The sequence below is a fragment of the Ursus americanus genome, chromosome 2 (assembly GCF_024610735.1).
Source record: "Ursus americanus isolate L20-20 chromosome 2, mUrsAme1.1.p, whole genome shotgun sequence".
In the NCBI taxonomy this organism is placed as follows: Eukaryota; Metazoa; Chordata; class Mammalia; order Carnivora; family Ursidae; genus Ursus; species Ursus americanus.
The window spans coordinates 8,612,781-8,625,438 of record NC_142128.1 but is presented as its reverse complement, the minus strand read 5'-3'; the positions used below and the strand labels follow the sequence as shown (position 1 = coordinate 8,625,438).

Sequence of the window (12,658 nt, the reverse complement as noted above, 5' to 3'; positions counted from 1 at the left end):
GTGGGAGATGTGGAAGTGGCAGGAGGGTGGAGGGTGTCGGTGATTGGCCAAGACCAGCTCTGTCATGGGGACAGGAATGACAGTCAGTGAAGACAGGTTCATCTGGGGTCCCCGAGGGCAGGAGCCTCTGGGGCTTCGGAGGAAGTTCTGATGGGGGAGATGGTGAGGGATGCTGAGGGTGGAACCCCAAAGAGGTGCCCCTGGATGTGTAAGCTCTAGAGTGTTCAGGACTAAAACTGAGACAGGGAGAGTACAGGGGTGTCCGGCCTGGCGCACTGCGGGGTGGGAGCTGGGTGTGGAGCCAGCTTCAAGAGCCACCTGGCCAGTGGGGTAACGCCAATCACCACAAACCAAGAGGAAGCCCCTTGGTCTGGGTGGGAAGGGACCCACATGAGTGGAGCTGGGCTGAGGCTGACCGGTGCCTCAGGGGGTCCCTGTGCAAAGCTGGCACTCAGGGGGCTTGGTGGACTTGGGCTGGGCAGTACCCGGCAAGCAGGGGCTCAAGGGAAAGGGGCATAGAGTGCATGGCTCCTGGGCACACAGAAAGGGAAGGAGGGATTCCTCAGGAGCTCACATCACACGTCCAACACGCATCACACATCCAAAGGCAGCCTGATAGGTACTTTCTTTCTTTCTTTCTTTCTTTTTTAAAGGAATAGATTTCTCTTTTGACTGGGTCGCTTATCTGTTCAAGAGAACTCAGACATGGGTTTGGGCTCCAGCAAAGGTCTGGACCCACTCACGGAATTCCTGGGGGATGGGAAAAGGAAGAGACCTTCTGTGTGCTGGGGGTCATGTCTCACATCCGCAGAGCGGCTGAAAGGTCCAGCCCCAGCTCCCAGGCGTGTTGCTACACGCACACACCGGCCTCCTGTCCCCCCCGGAGTCATGGAGCTTGGGCACCCGCGTAGCTGCAACCATGTGTTTATTTGAAATGTGCAAAGCTGAACGCGCGAGTGCAAATCTAACTTGGGAAGATCAGACAGTGGCCCCAAGGTGGCCGTGCTGGGATGGTCCATGGCCCGTTCTGCCTTGGCGGAGAAGCACCTGGGCCCCTCAGACCAGTCCTTGGGTCTGAAAAGCCTGGGGCACAGGGCTCACTGGAGATCCCTCCTTGCCTAGAAGCCAAAATATCTTGCTAAAGAAGAAAGCAAAACTCACAATGGGTCTGGGGGCAGGGAGGAGATAACAAACTATGCCATGCTCTCTGGGGCTTCCTCTCTTCTTGCGGTGGGGTGGGGGTGGTGATAAAGGCAGGACTCAAAGCCTGCTGGCCTGTGAGGAAGGGCCCTCTGTCTCTTGGGGGGTGGAGTGGTAGATCCTAGGGGAGCCCTAGGGGAGCCCAGACCTGGCACAGAGAGGCCCAGGGGATCCCAACTGGATGAACCATGGCCAGAATTGGCAAGGACTCAATCAGCATCACAGCTGATGATGGGAGGTGACTGCCACCAGGGCTAATGGTCAGGACCCAAGCCAGGTCACCAGCCTAAGATGGGACTGAAGGGGCCCCTTTGACTCAGCCTGGCTGGGCCTCGGGGGCTTTTTGGACCTAGAGGGCCTGGTGTGGCTGACATTCTCTTAAGGGGACCTGGGACCTCGGGCACTGGTGGGTGGAGGGCGAGGGCAGTTTCTGTGGGGAATTTTCCAGGGAAGTTTAAGTCATTAGAAGCAGCTGAACAAGCAGGGGGTGGGGGAGGTGCAGCCATCACTGTCGTGTTGGGGACATCATTGCCACAAGTCACCGGCTGCCGCCCCATTGTCATTCTCGTGGAACTCGTGCAGGTGATCGGCGAACCTGTTGGGGATAGAAACCTTTGCTGAGACCAAGGGTAAAAAGGAGGGAAGTGTGTGTGGGGGGGGGGGGGGGCGGGCCATGCACCCGGTGACAGGGTGGGTGCTGGGGAGCTGGGGGTGGGGCAGAGTGGGCGGCAATGGTAGAGGGCTGGGGGTGAGGAACACAGGAGGAGCTCGCGGCCCTGGGGGGCCCCGCGCAGGGCTGTGGTGGGACTCAGGTGCTGTCCTCACTTCTTAGCGCAGAAGGTGGCACAGTCCCTCTCCATGCTCTCGCTCCACGCCAGCTTGTACAGCACCTGGCCAGGTGGAGACACAGTGAGCTGTCTGTCCCAACACTCTGCCCCTCCTGCCGCCCCCCTCCAGCCCCCGAGCCTGGCCTCCTGGCCGTGCAGGAAGGTTCTCATGGCCCAGGGCCCAGAGCAGGAGGGCCTTAGAGCTGCCCCCGTGCCCCCCGTTTCACACACGGTCAGACAGGTCCCTGACATTGCTGCAGGTGACACTGGCAGGCCGGGACCTGGTGGGCCCTTGGGTCAGAGCTGGAGCCCAGGTTAACCACGTAAGGGCCATCTTGCCTGTGGCCTCACAGTGGACATGCCCTCCCCCATGCCGCTCCAGGACAGGGCCGTGGATGGAGTCAGCCAAGCCTTTTCCACAGAGTGGCTGGGCTGCTGCCCCAGCCAGAGGGCCTGAAGGGTGGGTTTGCTGTCCCCTCGGAGGGGAGAGAAGTGGCCGGAGCAGACAGTGTGGCTTGGGGGTGGCCCAGGGTGCCAGGCCACGATAGCGACCCTGCTGCCCTTGGAGGTACAGGAAGTATGGTGAAGGCATCCCTGGCCACCTGCCTGGATACTCACCAGGAAGACCAAGCAGTGCAGGAATAGCGTGTAGAAGAAGCCAATGGTGCGCGCCATCTTATTGGAGAGAACCAGTCGCCCCTGGGGAGCAATGAGGTGTGATGTGGGGGTGGGGCAGGCCTCACCCACCCCTGAAGGGCTGCCCCAGGTTCCCGAAGTGAGGGACCCGGGGCAGCAAGAGGAGGAACGGCAGGCGGCAGTCTCCCACTGTATAGGCTGGGCACTTGGGCCACAGGGATTCTAGGGAATGGCGCCCCCTACAGCATGATTCCAGAACCTTCCAGGAATGGTGCTACTGGACCAGGTGTCCTGAAGGAGGAGGGACCCTGTTCTAGGTCCCACAGCCACTCCCGGCAGGGCCTGTGAGTAGTAAGTGGGGTCCCTGGGGCTTCTCCAGACGGGACTGAGGGCAGGTGTCTTTGGAGGCCCAGAGTCAGAGGTTCCGGTGCGTCCCAGCTGGGCACAGAGGAGGGAACTCACCATGCTGAGTGTGGCCTTGTCCCAAGGGCTCAGGCTCAGGTACTTCCGCTGCCGCTCCTGAAGGGGGAGGGGGGATGAAGGGAGAACCCCGAGGGCCCCAGAGGCCCCAGCTTGCTGCAGAGAGGGACCCCGGGGGGCTGCCGGGCTCCCCTCCACTCCGCGTGACAACCTAGGCTCGCCCAACGTCTGTGTGCACAGCTCCCAGGACAGCTGCCTCCCTCCGCGCTCTCTGGGGGCCCGTTCTGCCTGTGGGACGTCTTTCCCGGCTGGGCCTCTGCAACCTCACGTGGGGGCGCACCCGAGGCCACACAACACCGTGGGGGGGGGGGCTTCGCTTGTCTGCCTGACCCCCAGAGCAGGCGCGTGGGGTTAGCTCACTCCCTATCACACACCCTCACGTAGCCATCAGATACTCCTGGCTCCCTTGGCCTGCCCGGGCTGCACCCCGGGCCTCCACGGCCCCCCAGCGGGCACAGAGGCTGCCCCGGTGGTCTGGGGGTGTGTGTGGCGGGCAGTTGGCGGACAGCAGGGCTAGGCTGGGCCTCAGGCAACAGACCAGGGCCGAAGGCATGAGGGCATAGTGCAGGATGAGGCCTGGTGAGCTGGTGGTCCTCCAGGCTCCCCCGCAGCGGGCCCGTGGCTCACGCACCCTCTTGCTGAAGGAGGAGAAGGGGTCCAGGCGCTCCTCGTACTGGGAGGAGTACCGCAGCTCCGTGTCGTCACTGCCGCCACTCTGTATGAGGACCAGAGACCCAGTCACTGAGGGCCCAACAGGAGTAAGGCAGTGATTGGGCATCCTGAGGCTGGCAGGATCCCGGGGAGCCTCAGTTTCCCCATCAGCACAGTGGAGGTCGGGGAGGGGCCCCGAGCCCTAGAGCTGGGAGAGGGCCGGGTGACAGCATGAATGTGGCTGGGGCCACACGTCTGGGAGCACGGCCCGAGCTCGGAGACTTCCTATGGGGCTCCGGGCCACCGCGACTCAGAGCAGGTAGAGGGCACTGAAGCCACCTGGGGCTGGAGTGTACATCACAGACAGGGCTGGGCCAGGGCGGGCAAGTGGGTGTGGGAGGGGTTCGCGGGGAGTCTGCGGGTGGCTGTGGGGCAGAGGCAGGTACCAGAGTGGTGAACCGGGCACCCCCACCCCAGCTCGGCACTGGGTACGATGTACTAGTTTGCGCAGAGTCTGGCGCCCTCTGGTGGCCTGAGTGCAGTTCCAACAGGTGGAGTGGGGGATGGGGCGGAAAGTCTTGTCCTGGGGAGGCCCCCACCCTGAGTGTCACTGCTCCCTGCGCTTCTACCCGCCACCCTGTCTCCCCACAGTCACAGAAGGGTTTCCTCACACAAGGGGGGCTCCTTGTGAGGCCTGGAGGCTAAGAGAAGCCAGGGAGGGCCCTCTGACACCCAGAATGGAGTGAGTGGGTTTTTATTCTGTTTTCTTCATTGGTTTCGGGGATATTGGACCAAAGTCTTTTTTTTTTTTTTTTTTAAGAATGTAAGTTTACAACATATGGATTCCCCAGGGCCTATCCTGCGTGCTCAAGCGCCCTGTGGTTCAATCCTAGACCCGCTGATGGATCACTTCCATTTCATAGAGGGGACATCGGGGGCCCATGGGCCTGGGACCTGTGAGCCCTGCCCCTTGCCACCTCTCACCACCGCCGGGCTGGGTCTGACGAATGAACCTGCACGAAGGCTCCACTGTGGGGGTCTCTCCCCAGCTCAGGGAGGACAGCCGGCAGGCAGGGCAGGCTGGATGGCCTCTGGGGGGTGTCTAGGCCCACTGCTGCCCAGCAGGTCACTGCCCCCAACCCTCTCGCCTTGGAGGGCCTGGTCGGCCCGTCTCCTTGCCAGGTACACCCGGGGGCGAAATTGGGGAGGGCACTTACACGGCCCGGGTAGCTCTGCAGGAACTTGATCTTCTCGAAGAGCTTGATATTGTCTGCACGCAGGCTGTCCAGCTCACTCTGCAGGGCCTGGATGGTGTGCTGGGCCAGGCGGTTCTCCTGGGGGCAGGTGGGCAGGTGGGCAGGCAGGCAGGGTCCGAGGTGGAAAGGGTTGGGGGAGAGGCTGCCAGGCTGGCACAGGTCCTACTGCTTCTCTACCCGGAGCCCCTTCTTTGCCTGTGGCCATCTCCCTGACCTTCTAGACTCTGGCAAGTCCCCTTCTCTTCCTGTGACCCCACCCCAAGCAGAAGACAGATTTGGGGCCACGTCTTGTTGTTTATGGTATCATCAACCTTTGAAAGAACTATCGAGACGTAATTCGTATTAACAAACACCACTGTCTTTAGGTGCAGGGTTCTGTGGGTTTTTTTTTTTTTTAAGTATGTTCGCAGTGAATATAGTGAACCGTCCCCGTGATCTCATTCCACAATATGTCTATTACCCCAAAAGGAAACGCAAGTCCATCGGTCCCTCCCTCTTCCCCTCCCCCTGGCAATCACTGATCTTTCTGTCTCTTTTGATTCGCCTCTTCTGGACATTTCATATAAATGGAATCAGACGCTATGCAGTTTTACTGTTTGCCAATCCAGGAGCAAATGAAAGGGGACGTCATTTTTCAGCTTATCCAAATGCTTAAGTCGGGGTTTTCTTCATGCTGCTAACAAAATTCAAACAGGACTAAAAAGTACACGGTAGTAGGGCAGTTCCTCAAAAAAAAAAAAAAAAAAAAAAAAAAGGAAGCATGGAATTATCCCATGATTCAGAAATTCCACTTCTGGGTAGCTACTTGAAAGAATTGAAAGCAGGGACTCGAAGAAACTTCTGTACGCCCATGTTCACGGCAGCATGGTTCACAGTAGCCAAAAGATGGGCACAAACCAAGGGTCCCTTGATGGATGAGTGGACGAACTAAACTCGGCACAGAGGACAATGGAATATTGCTCAGCCTTAAAAAGGCAATAAGTTCTGACACCTGCTGCCACATGGATGAACCTTGAGGACATTCTGCTCAGCGAAATACGCCAGCCGCCAAAAAGACAACTACTGTGTGATGGCACTTACGCGAGGTCCCTCGTGGGGTCAAATTACAGAGACAGAGAAGCGTGGTCAACCAGGGATGGGGGAGGGGGAGGAACGTGGAGTTAGGGGCTTAGTGGGGACAGAGTTTCAGTTTGGGAAGACGAGAAACGCTTTGGATATGGATGAGGGGACGTTTGTACAACAACGTGAATGTACTTAATGCCCCCAACTGTGCACTTAAAAATGGTTAAGACGGTAAATTTTATGTTATGTGTGTTTTACCACAATTTTTATAGTCAGTACCCGATTAAAAAAAAAAACCCACCTAGGTTTTTAAAACAAAAGGTAGAAGGCTATAAAACACTATTCCTTCCACTTAATCTATTTGGAAGGCCTCCTTTTAAGGGCCGTCCAGTGTTCCATTGTGTGGCTGTCCCTAGTCCCCGAGGGGAGTGTGAGTGTTTCTAGTCCCTGCTGTGAGGGGAGCACCCCCTCCTTTGAAGTCTCTTGCCCTGGAGCCCAGATCACAGGAGGTCCTACTGGAGCTGGCCCACCCTTGCCACTGGACCAGCAGCGGGCCTGGCCCGCTGTGGGCACTCAGTGAATGTCAGCCTCTCCCTTGCGTGAGCCTGGAGGCCCCATGGGGGGCAACTGTGGGTGTGGAGAGGAAGAGTCTAGAAATTCCATCATCAGCTCAAGCGATGACTCTTCGAGAAGGATGGTAACCTTCCTGGCTCCTGCTCGAACCTGGAGAGCTCAGGGATGACCTGGGCTGGCTCTGGGGGATGCGGAGTCTGCCAGGCTGGGACAGCAACCCCTCCAGGTACTCTTCTGGTCTGTCACCAGGCCCTCTGCAATCCGATCCAGCGTCCAGTCCCTCTGTGGGCATGCCCTGGCCTGGGCCTTTGTGTCCCGGACATCCCTTTCTCATGCGCCTTTCACTTCCTCCCTGACCCCCTCTCTAGTATCCTGTTCCCTCTTCCAGGACCCCAGCCACCCTCCTGGCACCGTGTCACCACAGGGATGCACCTCACATTAAAGGTCACCTTTGCAGACCACCCCTTTCTTGTGGCGCCCCTCCAGGAAGGCCCCCAGCCGGGTGCTCTCCCAGTCCCATGGGGCTCCTCAGCGTTTCCAGATTGTTCCTCCTTACAGGGCTCAAAGACCTTCCTCTCTCCAGCCTGCCCTTGTCTCCAGTCCCCCACCTGATTAAGACGGTTCTTCCTGGACGAGGGCGACCACTCTCCAGTTGTCTTCCCAGGCCAGGTTCTGTCCTGAATTGGCTGCTGAGTGACCCTTCTTACCCTCCATTCTGACAGTGTCACTCCCTTGCTTGGGTAGCCCGCCAGCCTGGCAGTAGGGCCCTCTGTGTCTTGTTCCTGCAGGCCTGGCATAGCCTTTCGGACTTGTTGGCCCCCTGTCTCTGCTCACGTAGGCTCCTCTACTTTGAGTGTCTAATTCTTCTTTCAAAGCCCAGCATGGCATAACCTCCTCCAGGAAGCCCTCCCTGACTGCACAGAACAAATCTAACCCCTCTGTGGTTTACAATCTGTGACACATCTCTCTGCCCCCAAGCCTGTGTGTCCCCCACTGTGTCCTCAGGTCCGGGGGTCATAAGGGAGGGAAGAATGTGACTCACAGCCTCTAGCTCCTGGTTCCGGGCACGGAAGCGCTCTCTCTGGCTGGAGATGATAGACAGCAGCGAGTCTACCTGGCCCTCGGGGAGGGTGCCACTGGATGGTGCTGAGGGTCCTAGGAGGTAGGGGAGAGTGGCTTGGGGTGGCAGGAGGCAGAACCCATCAGGGGATCCTCAGGTCAAGTTGCCCCAGCCCAGAGGGAGCTCTGGCCAAGGGCCATGAGGTAGAAGTCATAGGTATCTGGGCACAGGTGCTGAGAGGCTGGGGAAGGGCAGGGGTGTCCAGGGGAATTGGGATCTAGGAGGGGAGGGTCCCGGGCAGCCTCCCTGCCCATACTGTTGGAGGGCCCCAGGCCCCCGCTCCTCAGTACTTGGATCTGAGACCCCTGCATCTGTTGGGCTAGGCCCTCCCCCTTCCCCCCGCTCCTGGGGAAGTGAAAGGACACTGAAAGTACTGGGAAGCCGTGAGAGCCTCCCTCCAGTGTCCTGGCAGCAGCCCCAGGTTCCTCCTCGATACTGATGCCAGAGGGGGCCACCTCCCCGCAGCGCTGGGAGCTCTCAGGCTGCGTCTCCATGCTGAGGCCTCCCTGGGGAGCTCACTACCACCCACCAGCCACCGATAGGCCACTGGCAGGGCAAAGGGGGCGAGGGTCCTAGGTGGGGGTGTCAAGCTAAGGCATAGAAGGGCAAGTGGTGGACCCAGCCCCCCTCTTTTTGGTGGCTGCTGCGTTGCTGGGTTGGGGGGCCCTGACCTTCTTGGAGGAAGGGGAGTGCTCTTCAGGGATCAGGGCTCACGCGGTAGCCCCTCCTTTCTCCTTTCCCTGCTCCCACCCCGCCCATCGCTGTGTCGGAGACAAGCCAGCCCCTCCTTACCATAGAACAGGGCGGTGGCCTCCTTGATGGGCTCTGGGATCTTCTCCAGGCCGTGCTCAGCTGCGCCCTGCAGTGGGGGCAAGAGGTGGTCAGCTGCTCTACGTGCCACTGAATATTCCAGGGCGTCAAGCAAATGGGGGGTAAGGAACAGGTGGGGCGGTCTGGCGGCAGGACTGGGCACCCCAGTGGCCACAAGAGGCCTGGAAAGGATGCCTCCCGTGGGCCCCCAAAGGGAAGGCTGGGCCTTGGGTTGACCCCGAGGAGGGAGCTCTGTGGTAGTGCTGTCATGGGCCACTCGGCCCTGCCGGGCCAGCACAGCTGCTGTCTCTGAGCCCCATTTCTTTATCTAGAAAATGCGGTGGGTGACAGAGCTGGGCCTCAGGTCCTCTAGCTGTGGGATGGGTGGGTCATCCTTCCTGGCTTCTGCCCACAGCTCGCAGGGCAGAGTTCCAAGTCTGCGCCTGTGCCCTACGGCCCGGTGTCCTGATCTGGGCCTTTGTGGTGAAGTGTGCAGGCAACACTCAGGGTGTGGGTGACAGCCCTGTGGGCCTTGTGGGGGCAGGTGGACACCAGTTGCCTGAGGAGCCGGCCGGTTAACCTGTGAAGTTTTACTGGGTAAGGGCTCAAAGCCAGGGGCGAGTGGGGAGGGGGCAGGGCAGAGGGGGCATGCTCACCTCAGCGTCCGGCCGCTGGATGGACTGGATGGTACTAAGGTCCTGCTCCAAGCGGGCGATCAGGTCCCTCTGCTCAGCTGCCGTGGCCGTGGCCTCGGTGACGTGGACTTGCAGCTCTGTGCAGCGCCCTGTGCCAAAGGAAGACGTGGCCATCAGAGGGAGCCTGGTATGGGCCGTGGTGCCTTCCCCACTCTCCTCTCCAACCCACAGTGTAAGGGACCGCTGTGAGGCCAGCCAGCAGGGCCACTTCTGGCCCGAAGAACTCAGTACGCTCCTGAAATTCTCTAGGCAGGCGAAGGAGCCCAGGGCAGGGGACCCATTCCCCCCTGGCTCTGCCACGACCAGCCGGGAGCCTGGCCAGCCCGGCTAGCCCCTTGCTTTCTCTAGGCCTCACTTTGCCTCTGTCAAGCAAGGCAGGAACGTGGAGCCCAGCAAATGCCAAGTTTCTTCCAGGGCTGTGCTCTGGCATAATGACCAGAGGGAGGGCTCAGGGGTAGGAGTGGGGGAGAAGGGAGGTGCGGTCAGGGGTGGGGGGCCTGCTTTAGATCCAGCAGGAGGTAGAGGGGGTCCTGCCTCTGGAGCAGACACCAGACTCACTTGGCCTCTCCACCAACAGGCTCCAGCTCAGTGAGGGGGAGGGGGTGGCCCCCCACCCCCAGGAATCCCCTGATCCACAGTCTCTACCCACCTCCCCAGCCCCAAGCGCCAGGTGTTGTCTTTGCAACAAAAGCCAATCCAGAATCATTCTGTATGGAGACCTTCCTGTCCTTTCGGAGGGTGGGAGATGTTGGGAGAGTCTCCCAGTCCAGGCCTGGGGGGGGGGGGTATCATCAGCAGCCAGTAGCAGGGAGGACAGTGGGTGACTGGGAGCAGCCCGGGTCTCAGTTCTAAATGGCGGCCACACATCTTGCTCAGGGCCGCAGAGAAGGTGGTGGAGGCGCTGCGCTTCGGGGTAGGCGGCATGGCCACCAGGGGGCACTGTGGCACCAGAAATGCCCAAAGGCTCCAGGCCAGGGGCAGAGTCAGGAGGATGGCCCCGTACCCTCCCTATCACCGTGTGGCCTGCCAACCTGGCCTTGGCTGCGCTCAGCGTCCTGAGCTGGGGGGGGGGGGCGCTGACCTCACCCCCACCTGCTCCACATCCTGGGTGCCCGCTGCACGCCAGACTCTACACATCTTGCGACAATCCAATCAGTCAGAAAAGGTGATCCCCATTTGACAGATGAAGAATGGAGGCCTCTTGGTCCGGGACCAAACCCCAGGGTGTCCCCTCCAGGCCATGTGCAAGCCCTTCCTCAACAGCTGGGTGGCGGGGTGGGGGTCTGGCCTTCAGGCTGTAGACTGTGGTGATAGGAGGGCCGGGGTGGAGGTGCAGGGAACTATGGTGGGGGGGGGGGCTGAGGTCTAGCTGGAGGGAGCCCTCAGCCCCAGAGGTGTGCCCGCAGCGTGGTGTGGGGGCCCAAGTGCCACATGAGGGGTAGGTAAGATACCAGCAAGAAGACTGCTTGCACTGCTATTTCACCTGGCACGGTCTTGGTCAGGCCCCTGCGGTAAGGGGGTGCCCGTGCCTGCTCACTGTTTTGGGATGCCCCAGCCGGCGGGTGCCAGGCCACTTTTCGGAGCTGGCCTGGCCGGCTTGCCCCAAACGCGGCTGCCCCTGCCCCCAGACACTGGGCTAGCCATCGAGGGGATCTCTGGGGGGGAGCAAAGCTGAGAGTCGGGAGTGGCCGTCCCCGAAGAGGGGGCTCTGGGCAGAACTGAGGGCTGGCCGCCTGCACTCCCAGCAGACACGGAGCTTGGCTGCCCGTGAGACACGGAGAAGGGGCTGGGCGAGGCGGGGCGGCAGAGGTGATGGGGCGAGGCTGAAGGCAGGCCCCGGGTGTGGTGGGACACCAGAGGCTGCCGAGGCGGGGCCGGGAGCCCAGCTGGACCCTAGCAGCGAGCTGTCGCTCCACGCCGGGGGGACGAGAAGGCCAGGCAACTGCCCATGTGGGCATCCACCCCAAAGGAGGGGCCTTGGTTACAGACCTTGCTCGGAGACCCTACCCCGGAGCCACTTCAGTCTGCTCTGTCGGGGTCCCCTGGCTGCCACTCCCTGCTTTCCTCTGCCTCCTTGCTGGGGGAAGGAACAGCAGACCAAGAAGTTGGGGGGCACCTCTTCAGGTGGCCACTTGGTGTCAAAGGAGGTCCTGAGCTGGACTCTGGCAGAACTGGCCTTGGATTCCGGCCCTGGGGCAAGGCAGTAGAAGGTACTGGAGGCCGTTGTGACCCCTTTGTTATACAGAACCCAGGAGGTGAGGCCTGTGCCTGGAGCTGGTTCCCCAAACATGGAAGGGGTGAGCAGCAGCATGGGTTGGGTTCCGTGAGTAGGGGGTGCTAGTGGAGCCACTAAGGGGTCCTGTGGATGGGGGAGCGGGACCCAGGGCCTGAGGCCAGAGATGCAGGCTGGGGAGAGCTCAGGGCACCCTCCTCCCGCCCCGCCAGGGCAGCGAACATGGAAGCCCAGAGACAGCCGTGGTGAGAATGGCCAGAACATGCAGGAACGCTGACATTTTCAGGGGTGTCCCAAAAAAGATCCAGGGAGGAGGTGGCAGGAAGCAGGTGCCAAGTTGAATAGGGACAGTCGGTGAGTAAGGAGGGGTCGCCGGGGTCTCAAGAAAGGCTGAGCAAGGAGATGGAGGGAAGCCTCTGGTCAAAGTGGTGGTGGAATGGGGGAGGTGGCAGGGGAGGGACCTAGGGACACGCCCATTCTGGACAGATGCCAGATGGCACAGCACGGAGTGGGGCAGCGTGCTCAGGAGTACGGAGCATGCAGAATGCGGTATCTAACAACGAGGGGAAAACCTACTGAGAAGGAGAGGCTGGGTGGGGGCAGGTGTGGGGGCGGGAGTGACTGACAGACGAACCCTAGTGGGATAGAGAGAGGACCCCTTGCCTCTGCAAGGTGGCCCATGTAAGACGGGCCAGACAGCCTCCCCCTGTGAAAGTTCGTGGGGTCTTGTCCTTTGGGGAGAATCTGGGAAGGCTTCTTAGGTGTACTGCACAGAGGGGACAAAGAAATCAAAGCAATGTCAAGGTCAAGACTTAGGTCAAGGCACGATTTCCTTCCTTTTTTTTTTTTAAGGATTATATTTATTTGTTTGTCAGAGAGAGAGAGCGACCACAAGCAGGGGGAGCAGCAGGCAGAGGGAGAGGGAGCCCGATGCGGGACTCTACCCCAGACCCGTGGGATCATGACCTGAGCTGAAGGCAGACGCTTAACCGACTGAGCCAGCCAGGCGCCCCAAGGCACGATTTCGGACTGCGGATTGATTAAATGCAGAAACTTATCACAACTGGATGGCAGGCCTGGGGTGTCGTGTTCACGGCTTTCCCGCTGGTGGGGGG

General features: G+C 60.3%; 1 protein-coding gene across 3 annotated transcripts in view; it reads right to left on the bottom strand.

The window, feature by feature from the left end:
• Positions 1-908: 908 nt before the first annotated feature.
• The window catches only part of CUX1 (cut like homeobox 1), a 359,174-nt gene continuing 347,424 nt past the window's right edge, over positions 909-12,658 (bottom strand). For all 3 annotated transcript variants that reach the window (XM_045773836.2, XM_045773835.2, XM_045773834.2), the window contains exons 15-23: positions 9,272-9,399; positions 8,598-8,664; positions 7,728-7,840; positions 5,012-5,128; positions 3,775-3,858; positions 3,126-3,182; positions 2,646-2,726; positions 2,026-2,090; positions 909-1,795 (exon numbers count right to left, since the gene is read on the bottom strand). In XM_045773836.2, coding sequence (XP_045629792.1) covers positions 1,726-1,795; positions 2,026-2,090; positions 2,646-2,726; positions 3,126-3,182; positions 3,775-3,858; positions 5,012-5,128; positions 7,728-7,840; positions 8,598-8,664; positions 9,272-9,399 — 782 coding nt within the window. In that variant the 3' untranslated portion in view covers positions 909-1,725. The remainder of the gene's footprint in view (positions 1,796-2,025; positions 2,091-2,645; positions 2,727-3,125; positions 3,183-3,774; positions 3,859-5,011; positions 5,129-7,727; positions 7,841-8,597; positions 8,665-9,271; positions 9,400-12,658) is intronic.